This window comes from Ctenocephalides felis, unplaced genomic scaffold (genome assembly GCF_003426905.1).
Source record: "Ctenocephalides felis isolate EL2017-DRISC unplaced genomic scaffold, ASM342690v1 CF-g0.4_SCAFFOLD_01492, whole genome shotgun sequence".
NCBI classification, from domain to species: Eukaryota; Metazoa; Arthropoda; class Insecta; order Siphonaptera; family Pulicidae; genus Ctenocephalides; species Ctenocephalides felis.
The window spans coordinates 55,998,252-56,013,679 of record NW_020537646.1 but is presented as its reverse complement, the minus strand read 5'-3'; the positions used below and the strand labels follow the sequence as shown (position 1 = coordinate 56,013,679).

The following is a 15,428-nucleotide window of genomic DNA, read 5'->3' as shown; positions in this document are numbered from 1 at the left end:
ATCAGTAATATTATAAATAATATCTTTTCCATTAGCTGTATTATGTGATGATTCGACATTTAAATTTACTGTCAAGTGTTTGTAGTATTCATGATTAGCCGGGTAAATGAATTGTAATAAGTCCATCGTGTCTCTCAATTATTTTTTCGTCAAAGTTTCATACAATATAGTATTCAATAACTTTGGTTTACCTAATTTTGTAGCTTGAGTTTATATGTACCTTATTGAACATGATGAAATTTCTTAAAAACCACGAGATTCTTCAGTTTCTGACCAAACATACATGTGGATTATGTTTTTAATGTGCTCTAATTATAAACATATAAATTTCGATTTTGCATATGATAAGCTACAAATGTGGTCAGTTTGGGCAACGCTAAAGCTTTTTCCAGGCAAAAAAAAACGAATAATGCTTCTGATGTTGCGATTCAATCATTTGAATGAAGGAAGTCTTTTGGCTACGAGCTCCTTCAGCCTCGAATATTAACTTTCCGAAGGAGAAGTTTATGTTTTTATCAAAAAATCCGATTTGCTGATTTTATGTTTTCTCGACGTTTCAAGCCATTCTGAATCGAATGACACCAAATTTGTAAAATGTATGTGTGTGTGTGTGTGCGTTTTTGCCGTAAATCGACGTTTTCTCGAAAACGGCTGGACCGATTTCAAAAACTTAAAATCCATTCGAAGTATCTCAATGAGGACTATCGCTTGTCAGTTTTGTGCGACAATCGGCCGAGACGATTGGTTGTAAATAGCAAAAAAGTGAAAAAAAAACGACCACGTTTTAGCCCGCAATTCTAAATCGATTTTGAAAATTCAAAAACTGTTTGAAAGAAATGGTTGGGAATCGTGCTGATTAGTTTTTGGTAAAGATCGGCCGGTCCGTTTTCTTGTAATAAAGTGTTAAAAAAACTTTTTTCGACGATTTTCATTATTATTTTTTTACGGTAGATACCATAGTCTTCTAGATCATACTAAAATATTACGGCTCTACGACAATTGGTTTAATTTTAAAAATTCGAAGAAGTTTGCAAAAATTGGTATAGTTTTTTTTTTTACTTGTCAAAATTAGACATTTCATCGACGTTTTCTTAAATACGCCTGAACCGATTTCTGAAATTTAAAATCCATTTGATTTATCTCGATGAGGACGTAATTTGGAAAAAAGTGTTAAACTTTTCTTTCACATTTAAGCTTATACTACCGAATCGATTTTAAAAAATCAAAAACTGTTCGATAGATATTAGTTGGGAATGATACTGATTAGTTTTCTACCGAGCCGTTTTCATGTAATTAACTGTTGAAAAAAAAATTAAGCCGATTTTTTGACGACATATATCGTGGTCTTATAGAACTTACTGAAATATTACGACCTTACGACAAGTAGTTTAATTTTTAAAGTTTGAGAAAACGAATAGTTTTTTTGACGTTTGTTAAAAATAAAATTAGATAATTTAACCAAATATCTAACTATTTTAGAGCAACATTTAAATATTTGCTCGTCACAAACGTGATAAGTATCTATAAAATATGTTTTGCAAACGCGTATATCACATTTGTCTTTTCGAAAGAAATATGTAAAAGAATATAATCTTTCTTTTTTGTTGCATTCGTAGAGTGTCTTGTTTTAATTTCGTTTAGTTTAACACAACTTCTTAAAAAATATTTTGGTCAATTGACTAGAAAATGCCTTCATGACGGCCTCTCTTACATCCAAATGAATTTTTTGATTGCACTTTTGACGGCATCTGCTTTTATTACAAAAGGCATTAATTTTTTTCCCCTATTCCTGTATATCAAACCTATTATTCTGTTTTTTTTTGTAAAGTTTGTATCCATATATCAGGATGACGACTTCTTTTCCTCTCAAACAACGTGTTTGTTGGCAAATTTGTACTGCTGCAATAAGATTAATGGGCAAGAAACGATAAAAGTCTTCTTTCACCAGATTTTCTATTAATGAATCTTATTGAAGTACTATCCCTGTTTTTCTCATATATATTATATTATTGTTGGTCTCACTCATCTTGATTATAGCGGTAAATTTTTATTTCGGTAAAAACAATCTGGAAGTTTTAGTAAAAATACCGAGAAAATAGGAGATTTTATATTACTGATTAAGTATCCCATGTAGAAATTAATATGGTCTGAATCTACAAGCAATATACAATCTACATTGGTCAAATTTGAAACCAATATCGGCTGGTCATAAAAATTGAACATTTTTTATATTGAGGCCATATAGTTAAACCAACATTGGTCTATATTGGTCTATATTTGGCCATTTGGAACCAACATTGGTCTATATTGGTCTATATTTGGCAAATTGGAACCAATGTTGCCTACAAATTGTTGAATGTTGGTAGGTAATATACCATTAGACAGAGAGCTGGTGAACATTTAGAATTATTAATTATTGAATTATTCTGAAACTTATAACTGATGTTGAAATATTACACAAATATTTGAAGATTTGAAGTTGAAATAATATAACGTATAAATCAATGTCATTTATTTAACAATAAAACACCTGAAATTTATTTATTTATTTATTTATTTCTGAAATAAACATATACGTAAATTTATTAAGAATGTTTTTGTGGAAATTGATTTATTAAATTAAACAATGATACAAATATATAACTGCATTAAAAATATGATTATTTATAAAACACAAAAGTGTCATAAATATTGATTATTTTTTTAATAGATATTTATTAATACATATCAAGTAAATTTTTTTATAACAATAACAAAAGCAAATAAACTTTCCTATTTATAACATCATCACTCGATAAAACATTGTACAGCATCTGAACATATTTTATTCGTCTTTAATATATTTATTATCCACCATGAAATATTTATTTCATCATCCAGAACAGTCATTGGAAAACCTACATTGCATTTGATATATATCAAGTAAATTATAATGGAAATAAAAGCAAATTAACTTAACTATTTATAACATCATCACTCAATAAAACATTTCACAGCATCTGAACATATTTTATTTGTTGTTAATATATTTATTATCCATTATGAAATATTTATTTCATCGTCTAGAACAGTCATTGGGAAACCTACCTTACATTTGATATATATCAAGTAAATTATAATCGAATAACAGTAATAAAAGCAAATTAACTTTCCTAAGCATTGAAATGAGATTGTAAAATAGGATTGACTTTACACTTCCCTTTAGAAGTGATAACTTTTATCTTATCGTCTGGAACAGTGACTGGGAAACTTTTTCAATCATAACCCCAAAATATTTTTGTCCAAGTTTGTATTGTCATCTGAAACCTCGTATTCCTTGTTAATAAATTTATAATATATCATTATATATTATCAATATGAATAATTTATTAAAGCATTAAAATGAGATTGTAAAATGTACTTGACTCTACTTTTACCTTCATATCATAGTCTAGAATCTTGCTATGCAAATGTACAGATTTATTGACATTCCACATTGCATTTATTATAATCAAACATTATGACTATTCTGTCAAAATTTATATCTTTCCTTTCTATAACTTATTTAGTTACAAACTTTTGATGAAAAACTTTTCGATAACATTTTACTACTAAGCAAACCAATTTCTCTATTTTCTGCGCTTACAACAATATTACCTGAAAATGAATAAGAATATGTTTTAAATGCAGAGACATATAATTATATTATAACAAGTATTGTCTTACCTTTTATAAATGTGAAAGTGCAGATATGTCTGATTTCTCAATGTGTTAAAACTCCTGATCAATATAAAAATCCTTAGTGAGAAAAATAAAATTATCTTGCATTTCTTACCATTTTTATTGAAAACTTGCAAATCTTGACATTTCGAATAGCTAGTTTCCGATTATTTATTACAGATACTAATAATAATGTAGTTAGCAGTAATTATTCTAAAAATAAATAGCTATTAGTTACGATACATAAACGCATAATTAAGTATTATACTCACCAATAGTAAAAAGAATTCGTCTATTAAAACTAAGGTTATGTTAGATATGCATAACTTATTACTTAATCTATTCATCCCAAATCAAAACAGATGACGTAAAACTAAGTTGAACTTTCAAAACTTTGTATTTTAATCCAAAGTAACAACAAAGAAATGAAATATTATATATTTTTCAGAGACAATGCTTACTAAACAATTGTTAACCAAACTTGTTTGTGGTATATGTTCCGCACCAATGCACATTACACACATTAGAAAACAATGTACACTATAACACTATTAAACATTACACATAATTGAAAATATTATTCGATTATTTCCAGCAAAACTAGTATCTTAAAACATACTATAATTAAGAATTTTGAATTAAAGGCTAAGCAAGGACGCCGTGTTTTCGACGCGGGCGCCTTTCTTCGTGCATGAGTCACGCACAGAAGTGCATAGAAACATCTAGAATTTTATACCTGCTATACAAGATAGTGAGTTACAACAACACGATTGTATATCTTGTTGGTGTAATGGCTAGCGTTACAGCGTTTTAATTTTGATTTTGGTGTTCAAATCCCAGTCCCTTTATTATTATTTTTTTATTTTATAATTGCATGAGTAAATAAAATTAAAGTTTTCAATTAGTTTTATATATATCGGACAGTATTTAAAATAAATTACCCTGTAACATTTATAACTTTTTTATAATGAAAGGAAAACTGAATTTTTATACTATTCTCAACATTTGAGATTTTCATAAAGAAACCGTATATGAAAGTATTATACATCGTTAGAATCGTCTCAAAATTCTTAGTTTTTCTTTCACATATCACAACTTGGTATTTTAAACGGTTTGGCCTATAGGCGAGTTGCAGAGCCAAAATTCTAAAAAAATTGGAAAATTTCAAGAAAATTATATGAATACACATGTCGAATTATATATCATTTTATTTGTAATTTTATTCTGCATTTTTCGTCTGAATAAACCTTTTAAGTATCCTTTACCGTTTAGATTGTAGCATAGGATATATGTGAATATATAGATCTTTGATCTCATTCCACTTCGACAAAATATTTAATTAGCAAATCAGATTTTTTCACAAAACAAACTTCTTTTTCGAGAAGTTAATTAAATATAATAACAATATTTAATAGTGAATTATAAAAAATGTTGCATCAATATTTTAAATTTGAGTACAATATTTATTAGCCGATGATAAAAAATATTACATCATATTTATTTTTCTAGAGAAGGACAATATTTATTAGCCGATAATAAAAAATATTGCATCAATATTTATATTTTAGTTTGAGAACAATATTTATCAGCCGATGATTAGCATTACATCAATCCAGTCCGTGCTGCGCCTTGCGACGCCTGCTTCCGACAACTGGTCCCGTTTTCCGGTTTTATCCTTTAAAAGGAAGGATAAGCTGCTACAGCTGACCAGTTTTCTTCTTGTTTTATCATGTAGGTCACAAGTCTTTAGGGCGTGAGCCTGGTGCCTATAATATCTTCGGCGTTGTTACGATAGTCCTTCCACCGAGCACATTCAAAGAGCTTGTGCTCAGCGTTGTCGGTTTTATGTAGTGTTAGAACGAAATATCGAGTACTGAGTAAATATCGATACTTTGCGGTCGATAGTGAGTACTTTTGGTATCGAATTTTTAGCTCGATCTATTTGCCAATATCGATCTTTTTCGTCGATAGTACTCAAAAAGAATCGACAGCGTAATCTAAGAACACCACTCATCGACCAACTATGAACACCACTCATTTTGCGAAATGCTATGCAATAGTCTCTTTAGGTGGTCATAACTGTTCAAAGAAGTGTCCAAAATGATCCCGAGGGTGTCATTAGTCTCAGAATTTATTGCTCAAAAACCCAAAATGAATATGACCACACTAATAAATAAATATGTTTATTTACTACTCTTTTGTAAAATGAAACGCCTTTTTAAAGTACCAAAATGTTTTATAAAAACATATTCAACAATCGAAGTATGATTATTTCAAATAATAATATTCATCAATTTTCTATATATTAGTATTTTGCGTAAAAAAGAATCGAAATATAATTATTTCAAATAATAATATTCATCAATTTCAATATATTAGTATTTTGCGTAAAAAAGAATCGAAATATAATTATTTCAAATAATAATATTCATAAATTTCTATATATTAGTATTTTGCGTAAAAAAGAATCGAAATATAATTATTTCAAATAATAATATTCATAAATTTCTATATATTAGTATTTTGCGTAAAAAAGAATCGAAATATAATTATTTCAAATAATAATATTCATCAATTTCAATATATTAGTATTTTGCGTGAAAAAGAATCGAAATATAATTATTTCAAGTAATAATACTCATCGATTTCAATTTTCTTTCTAAAAGTATGTGAATTGTAATTTGAAGTAAAATACTTGTAAATTAAAAATTAAATAAACAATTTAAAAAAGAACAGAAGAGCAATATTTTCTTTGTGGTACGTGAATCTTAAAATGACTCGTTTTCAGTTTGTGCACATCATGAACATATTTTAGAAATCGGATTTCAACTGACCCTTTCTGAATGAATGACAACAAAACTAAAGAATACTTTCTTTAGTATAGTGGGCAAAAAACTTTTAGAAAATAATAAATTAATTTGGTTCTTGTGGCAATTGTTTGCACTGAAAAATATTAAAAATATTATTGTGCTTAAAAAGTATTGCTTTTAGAATATAGTATAAGACGATTAGATTGTTTTAATCAAAAATACTCAACTATTATAACTTGTCTTTTTTTTGAAAAATTATAGAATTTGAAATTAGTATTGAAAAATTACTGTGAAAATTTTACAATATTGAAAATGATTCTGATTTAACACATCGGATTACAAGCAATAGAATTCATTCTAATATTGTGATATGATATTTAATGAGTTTTAGATCTTTCTTGCACTTATGTTTGATTTTTATGAAAAGTACTCAAAATTCGATATTGAGTACTATCGATACTTTCGCCACGATATTTTTTTAGCATCGATAGTTTGATTAGATACTTTTCAAAGTACTCAATATCGATCTTTTGCCTCGATACGTCTAACACTAGTTTTATGTGGACAGTATTTGCATATTGGCGTGCTATGCAAACCCATCTTAAAAAGATAGGCATTAAACTGTCCATATCTTGTCAGTTGCTGGGCCAGAAAGAAATCTGTGTCCCTGTATTATCGAGAGAGCCAGACGCTAATGTCCGGAATCAGCGCCCATCTGCCCGTCTCTCCTGACGTCCACGGATTTTGCCACTCTTGTAGCGTTTCCTTATTTATTCTCGACCTTGTTACTTTGGAGCTGTTGCCATCTATTGTAGGGTCGTAGAGTTTTACTCTCTCGAATGCTAGCAAGTCAATTGGTGTGGCTCCTGCTATTACTAATACAGCTGCTTCTGAGACCGTACCTTACCGATAGGCACAGGTAACTCTCAGAGCTCCTCGCCTTTGCACTGACGCTGTTTTGCGCTGATATGTTTTTTGCTTGAGGATATCCGCCCATATCTCCGTTTCGTATAGCAGTACAGAATGGACTACCTCAAGCAGAACCCGTCGTTTTTAAGTACTTCTGCGTGTAAAATGAGTGAGCTATCATGCAAATAAAAGGCGCATACAATGTTTTTTTTTATTTAAATCAAATAGTTTATGTCATTTTCCACCAAAATTAAATATAACCGTATTTTATCTAGAATTAACTTGGTTTATGAGATCTTGATGGATTCTAGAAAATACCACAACTTTAATACAAACGATTCTCAAAAAGCTCATAATTTTATAAAAAAAAATCTATACAAAGAAACAACCAATTTCCCATTATTATATCTCTTACAGAATAAAAGATACGAATAAATTTATAGATAAAAATTCAAGGTCTTTTTCTCACTAATTGTTGCTTTTTATTAACTTCCCGTAGGGCAAGTTATAGTAATCGCAAACAAATCGAAAATGAAAATTTTTATATATCTTTACGTTTCAGAGGTTTCTGAACATTTTGGCATACCTTAGAAAAAATGGATGTATGTGTGTGTGTGTGTGTGTGTGTATGTATGTATGTATGTGTGTGTATGTAAGTATGTATGTGCGTGTGTGTATGTATGTGCGGATACAAATTTTTGTCGACGATTTCGGGAACACGGATCAACCGATTTGAATAATTCAAAAAGCATTCGATTCGTATTGATAAGGAGACGTGCTGATTAGTTTTTGGCGAAGGCAGGTCGAGCCGTTCCAAAGATACGGGGCAAAAAGTGCAGAAAACGGTAACTCAGTTTTTAAGAGAACGGAGCGTCCGATTTAAATAATTCAAAAAACATTTCACTTATATTGACAAGATGAATAATTGATCAAATTTTCATGAAGGCAGGTCTAGCGGTTTCGGAGATCTAATGATAAAAGTAAAAAAAAATGCCATTTGGCGGTCAAAAATGATCATTAGACATATGCACATCAAATTATCAGATATTTTATAAAGATTTTAACAATAAGTATAATTTTTTTTCATATTTTTATGGGTTCCGTACCAATGCTTATTCGTTAGACGGCGGCGCGGCAGTTGCTCGCTTTGACATTTTGTCTCTATGCAGATAAAGCAGTACGATTGCTTTGAAAAACAGTTCAGAATTTCCAAAGTATGTCAAAATGAAAAAAACATTTTTTTTTCAAAAAAATTTTGTTTTCAAAAAAAAATTTTTTTTTCAAAAAAAGTAATTTTTTGTCAAATTTATAGTTTCTCTCTAATTTTTTCGAAGTAAAATTTTTTCAAAAATGTTAATCGTTTTTAAAAAAATAATTTTTGGTACGGGAAGTTCCAGCAATTTGCCTTAAGGCACGATGCCTTAATTGCCTTAAGACAGAATTCCACTTACAGCTAGTTATTTTTCTGTTACAACGTTACGTTACGTTAATAGTTTATTATGTTACACGTTAAATTAATGTTTGTTTAAAGAGTGTGCGGCTCTCTAAGCAGAGTCTTTCGAGCCCTTTAACACTTGGCCGTTTCAAAATAAGAGCAGTTACGGTAAAATACATGATAGAGAAAGTTGTAGCTCATTTAATTACCTTTAGAATAGTATATTACAAGTTCTAATAAAATCAGAATTAAAAGAGTTATTATCCAATGAATGCGGTGGTTGGTGATGAAGTGCAAATTGTTTTCACTTCTGAACTTAAGATAGAGATTAGCCTATTTCCATTGATATTGTACCTTTACCGCGAATGCTTTATATTAATTCTATCTGATTTTATCATACCTTTTGAAAGACTTCAATTTTCAACACGTGTACTTTTAATATTGCCATAAATTACAAAGGCAGACGATGATTTTTTGTGTGCAGATTTGGAAAATCAATGTTTTAATCGTAAATAATCAAAAAATCATTGCTTCATTCCTTTAGAAATGCAGATATGACTAAAAAATTGTATAATCCTTGGCATTAAAATTGATTGAACTATTGGATATTTGTTCTATAATTTTCAGTGTATAATTTTTAATATACAATTTTATTGAGCATTTTTTAATACTTGTTAAAAAGATAATTAAAGTGTTAACTGTGGGATTTGAGAATCATCATCTTCCCGAGTGAAAATTTAAATAGGGCACATATTAGGGCAGACCCAAAGTTAAATAGGGTCACGATCCGGCAGCCCTACTAGGCCCATATGCGTTTGGTAACGCCTTGCCGAATACGGTCTAAGTAAGGCGAACTGTTCTGGCCCCTACTCGGTAGCCGTAAATGGTCCCTATAAGAATATCGATCTTGGCCCTTATTTCAAAATTATCACATGACCCTGAAAATAATAATTGATATTGCCCAATAAAAGAAACACATATATTAAATGTTTGTATTCATTCTATTGTTTACAATAATAGTAATATTATATATGATAGTTATTATAGAATAAGATGTACAGATATATACACAAAATTAAGAAAAACATGAAAATACATTGTCATCTTTATGGTCGATTTCGTATTTATTTTTGTGTCAAAAATTTCTTTCTTTGTCCCAATCACGTGAATAATAATTTATTATTTTTCAGGAACTGGATTGCACTTAGGTTCTAATCAGAGTTATTCGGAGTTAATCTCGGATTTTTTTTTCAAATTCCGTATCTATTTTATCTGTAATAAAATCTATAACCATAAATAAATAAAATAATAACTAGTTAATTTAATATTCCATCTACCTCATGATATTAACTGTACTCTGTGAATAATATATACATACCGTGCTGATTGACATTGGCTTGTTGTAAAACACTTCATAAATTTGGTGCCCTTAAGTATTTGTTTATATTGAATGTGGCTAGAAGCAGTGTCATATTTCAATTCATCTTGAGCAGTGATTTCCAAAACATTTTTTACTGAAATCAGCTTTTCTGTCGATCAAATATATTGATATAAGAGAATGTTTTCCTGCGGGATAAAGTTAATTTTTTATATTATTTAATACACAAAATTGATTAATTTCTTATAAATAAATACTCACCACGTATTTTCGTTAAGATTGAAAATATTCTACAGTTTTAATCGTAATACTAAATCGTATCGTGCTTCCCGAAAACTGATAACTCCTTCGCCTTCAAGGCAGTGAAAGCTAATGAGAAGAGCCAAATACATATGACGATTGATATAGAGCTGTTCGATTTTATGAAACAAATAATATGATCTACTAAAATATTCAATATTTAATATTGATCACAATGATTAAATAAAAAAATTAAACAAAAAAATAAATTGAATATTTAAACTTGTAATGAATATTGTAAACTTGTATTAACTTCAAATTGCTCGAAATGGAAAATACTCTTCTCTACTTTTGCTTAGTTTTTTTTTTAAATCTAAGATTGTCTTAAATAAATATGTAATATTTATAATAATGGTCTCAATAATGGGTAAGCCGTATTAGGGTTTTTGTAATGATTTTCCAATATGGCCCATATCATCATATTATGGGCAATACGTTATAGGGGTGATATAGGGCATCCGAATATGGCCCTTTTCATTTACTGTAGGGCAATCCGTGTCAGGGCTGAAATCAGGCATGCCTTTTATGGACCCTATCTAAATTACCATATTAGGGCCGCCCATATATGGCCCATATGAGGGCCATGCACTAAATTCCGTAATACGGACGCCGTAGTACAGCTTTATAGAGGCCGGACCTGTGTTAGGGCTTGCCGTAATAAATTGCCACTCGGGTTATTCGAAGCATTTGAACTATTTCTAAAGAATAAAAAAAAAGAATAATTTATTTTAGGAGTGTAAGGATGTGTAGTTTGAATGGTACAGACAATAAGATATTATAAATACAATAAACTCCAAAGTCTACTTGTATAATAATATATTATATAATTCATAATAACAATATTCATTTGTCCATATTTTGTTAATACAATCAAACTGGAAGTTTTATACACTTTCTATAAAAATATGTTATAATTCAATCTGAGTCTTTTTTGTCTTTAGCCGTGTTCAATGTTCAGTTGGTCATTTTTGCCTCACACAGATGTAAGTTTTTAAAGTGGTTATATAAAGAAAACTATTGATTTTCACTCAAAATTAACATTACACTTTATAAAACAATTAAATAGCGTATAGTTAAAATTTATATTAAGGTTTCGTGAATTAAATCACAGTGCTCACAACCCAAAAAACTAACAACAAAAGGAAATACTTTTGTTATGGATTTTCAAAAATTACCGTTAACTCCCGATAGCAAAGTCATAAGAATCAAGGTTATAGCTGGTTATACATCTTTTCCCCTCTACTTTCAAATATTGTTGTTGAACAATGCTAAACTTTACTGGTTTTTGATATATTGGTGGTGGATCTTATTAACCCCAGATTTTCATATGTTACTATCCATTCTTCTATAAATTCATAAAACAAAATTTCAATTTATTCTTCAAAATTAGTGATTGTTGAAGTTCTTCATCTTTTTCAATTTGTAGAGTGATTTAATAAAACATAAATAATACCTCACTGTAACTAAAATGCATGGATTTTGACATATCTTTTGAAATGAATTCCTTCAAAATTGTAGGTCTTCAAAATTGTAGTGACTCATTTTTCTGCTATACTTGTTCTAGTACCCGAACTGTCCATACATTGAATTAAATGCGAGCATTATAACCAATTTTCAAAAGATTTTATTCCAGAGAACTTGTAATTTTGTGCATTGACATTTTACTGGTGTGTGTTCCAAAGTTATATTATCAACCGAATCTTCTTATTTAAGTAGTGGTCTGTGATATCTGGGAGTAAGTTATTCGACAAAATGTCTCCTTTGATAGATTCCAAATTTAGGTTTTTAATTTGAATAATCTAAATAAAATAATTATATAATCTAGATAATGTTTTATAAACACTAATGAATATAAAATTGTGCAACTAAGATTGGCCCAATTCGTACAGCCATTTTACGTTTTACCGCGGATTGTTATATAGCTATATAAAATGGACATTTCTTCTGTATGAATTTGCTTGAACATATGTACATTTTCAACATGAGTACATATTGTGATAAATTTCAATGTGTTTATTAACTTCCCGAAGGAGAAGTTTATGTTTTCACAAAAAAATCCGATTTGCTAATTTTATGTTTTCTCGACGTTTCAAGCCATTCTGAATCGAATGAGACCAAATTTGGAAAAAGTTTGTGTGTGTATGTGTATGTGAACAGATTTTTTGCCGTAAATCGACGTTTTCTCAAAAACCGCTGAACCGATTTCAAAAATTTAAAAGCCATTCGATGTATCTCAATGAGGACTATCGTTTGTACCAGTTTGTCACGATCGGCCGAGCCGTTTCTTTGTAAATCGCAGAAAAGTGAAAAATAAAATTGTCCACGTTTTACTAAGCAATTCTGAATCGATTATGAAAATGCAAAAACCGTTCGAAAGATATTGGTTTGGAATCGTGCTGATTAGTTTTTGGTGAAGATCGGCCGGGCCGTTTTCTTGTAATCAAGTGTTAAAAAATTTTTTTTCGACGATTTTCATTATTATTTTTTTGACGATACATACCATAATCTTCTAGGTCATACTAAAATATTACGGCTCTACGACAACTCGTTTAACTTAAACAATTCATCAAAATTTGCAAAAATTGGTTTCGATTTTTTGCCATTTGTCAAAATTAGACCTTTCATCGACGTTTTTTCAAAAACGCCTGAACCGATTTAAGAAATTTGAATGCCATTTTATGTACCTCGATGAGGACTATTGTTTGTCAGATTTGTGCGACGATCTACCAAGCCGTTTCTTTGTTATTTGAAAAAAAGTGTTAAACATTCGTCCAACATTTAAGCTCATACTACCGAATCAATTTTGAAAAATCAAAAACTGGAAATGATACTGTTTAGTTTTAGGTGAAAATTTATCGAACCGTTTTCTTGTAACTAACCGTTGAAAAAAAATTTAAGTCGATTTTGATGGAACATTTTTTGGCGATATATATCATGGCCTTATAGAACTTACTGAAATATTACGGTCTTACAACATGTAGTTTAATTTTAAAAATTCATCAAAGTTTGAGAAAATGAGTAGTTTTTTGACGTGTGTTAAATATAAAATAGGACGATTTACTTGGTATAACGATAGAGTAATTGATCTTATTGAACATACTAAACCATTAAAGTCTTACGGAAACTGGTTCAATTATAAAAATTGTAGATTTTTGAAAATTTGCTTCTTGAAAATACTCCGAAAATACACGTTAAGTGTCGTTCGTTTCCAATTATGTGTAATAAATCCACTCGGAATACTTTTAATCACTCATAAATTAATTTATTTTTATTGATTAAGTCGACTATTTACACATATCGGAAAGTTCATGTAACTTGCCTCAAGGCAAAATACCAATACCAACTACATTTGATTTGTTTGAAAAAATAGAATTTTCCCAAAAATCTAAATTGTATTGGTGGCAACTTTTTCTCCTTGATATACATACATACTTACATCTATTTGTTGAAGTGTACAAAATACAAAATTTTCATAGAGTGTTGAAAAACAAACACATTTTCTGTAGTTTAGTTGTATTAATTTAAACTAAGTAATTATATACTCATACATAAATACTATATAATCCATACCATAATATATAATAGCGCGCTAAGCTATTATTAGCATAATTCGAAATCAACACAACCCTGATAAGATGGCAATAAGCCATTTTCTAGGAAATCAAAAACAAACCGGCTAGTAGTAGTCTCACGTCCGAACATATAACACTGATTAGTAATCCTGGTATTTTGCGTTTCTGGTTTAAACTTAAATCAAATGTAAATTATGTCGTTGTTACAAAATCATCGCAATCATCCTTTGTCATACAGCAAATCGACTAATAGTGTATACAATAGTTCAAGAAATAGCTCATTTCAAGAATATTTATGTAGTGTTCCATCGCAAACAGTGCCCTATGGCCTCAGCAAAAGCAATAGTGAAATTATATGCAATCGTGGTTTTAAACCAACTGACCTTAAAGATGCATCAAAACGAGATTTTTTGACAGATTTAGGACGCAGGATCTGGAATAAAAATGTAAGTATTTCATAGCATTAACATGCTTTTGCAATGACATTTTAACTTAACTATTAAAATTATATATATATATATATATATATATATATATATATATATACATATATATAGTTCGAAGTACAACTTGTATGCGATGCTAACATTTTCAAGCGACTGAAATACGTATAGATGATTCTAAAAGTAGACTCAAGCTATAAGAGCAACTAGGTCGAAACATGTTCTTTTGCGTTTTGTTGGTCATAAATCTTAGCACAAGATTTTATTTTTAGTTACAGAGCAATATTATAAAAATTATGAATGCGTATTATCTTTTTGTTCATAATAAATTCTCTAATATATATATATATTAGAAATAATTGGTTAGAATAGTATAAATAGTAATAATAGTAACAATAGTATTAATTTACATAATATACATTATATTCAGTATATTTACATATATATATATATATACTAGCTGACCCGGCAAACGTTGTTTTAGTAAAAAATATTAATACTTTAAGCGTATAAGGATGTGTTGTTTGAATGCTATATACAATGAAGTATTATAAAAACATTAAACCCCATTAGTTTGTCTGTATTTTGTCAATACAATCAAACTGGAAGATTTATACACTTTCTATAGAAAACATGGTATAATCCAATTCAAGTCTTTTTTGGTCTTTCGACTTATTGATTACGTTTCAAGTTTTCCAAAGGTCCAATTTGACTTTGAGCAAATATAAACTTAGAAATTACGAATTTCAAACGAAAAATTATCTGAATACGTTTAGTGAACTGCCTTCAAAATGTCTTTCAATAATTTGTTATCTAGACCTTTTTACTCTATAGGTGGGGTATAATGCTAAAAAACTACCAACGGAAGAGCATAATTTTATT

General features: G+C 29.2%; 1 protein-coding gene across 1 annotated transcript in view; it reads left to right on the top strand.

The window, feature by feature from the left end:
• Positions 1-14,229: 14,229 nt before the first annotated feature.
• Positions 14,230-15,428, top strand: part of LOC113369987 — a 289,295-nt gene continuing 288,096 nt past the window's right edge. Inside the window, exon 1 of the mRNA XM_026610623.1 lies at positions 14,230-14,549. Coding sequence (XP_026466408.1) covers positions 14,298-14,549 — 252 coding nt within the window. The 5' untranslated portion in view covers positions 14,230-14,297. The remainder of the gene's footprint in view (positions 14,550-15,428) is intronic.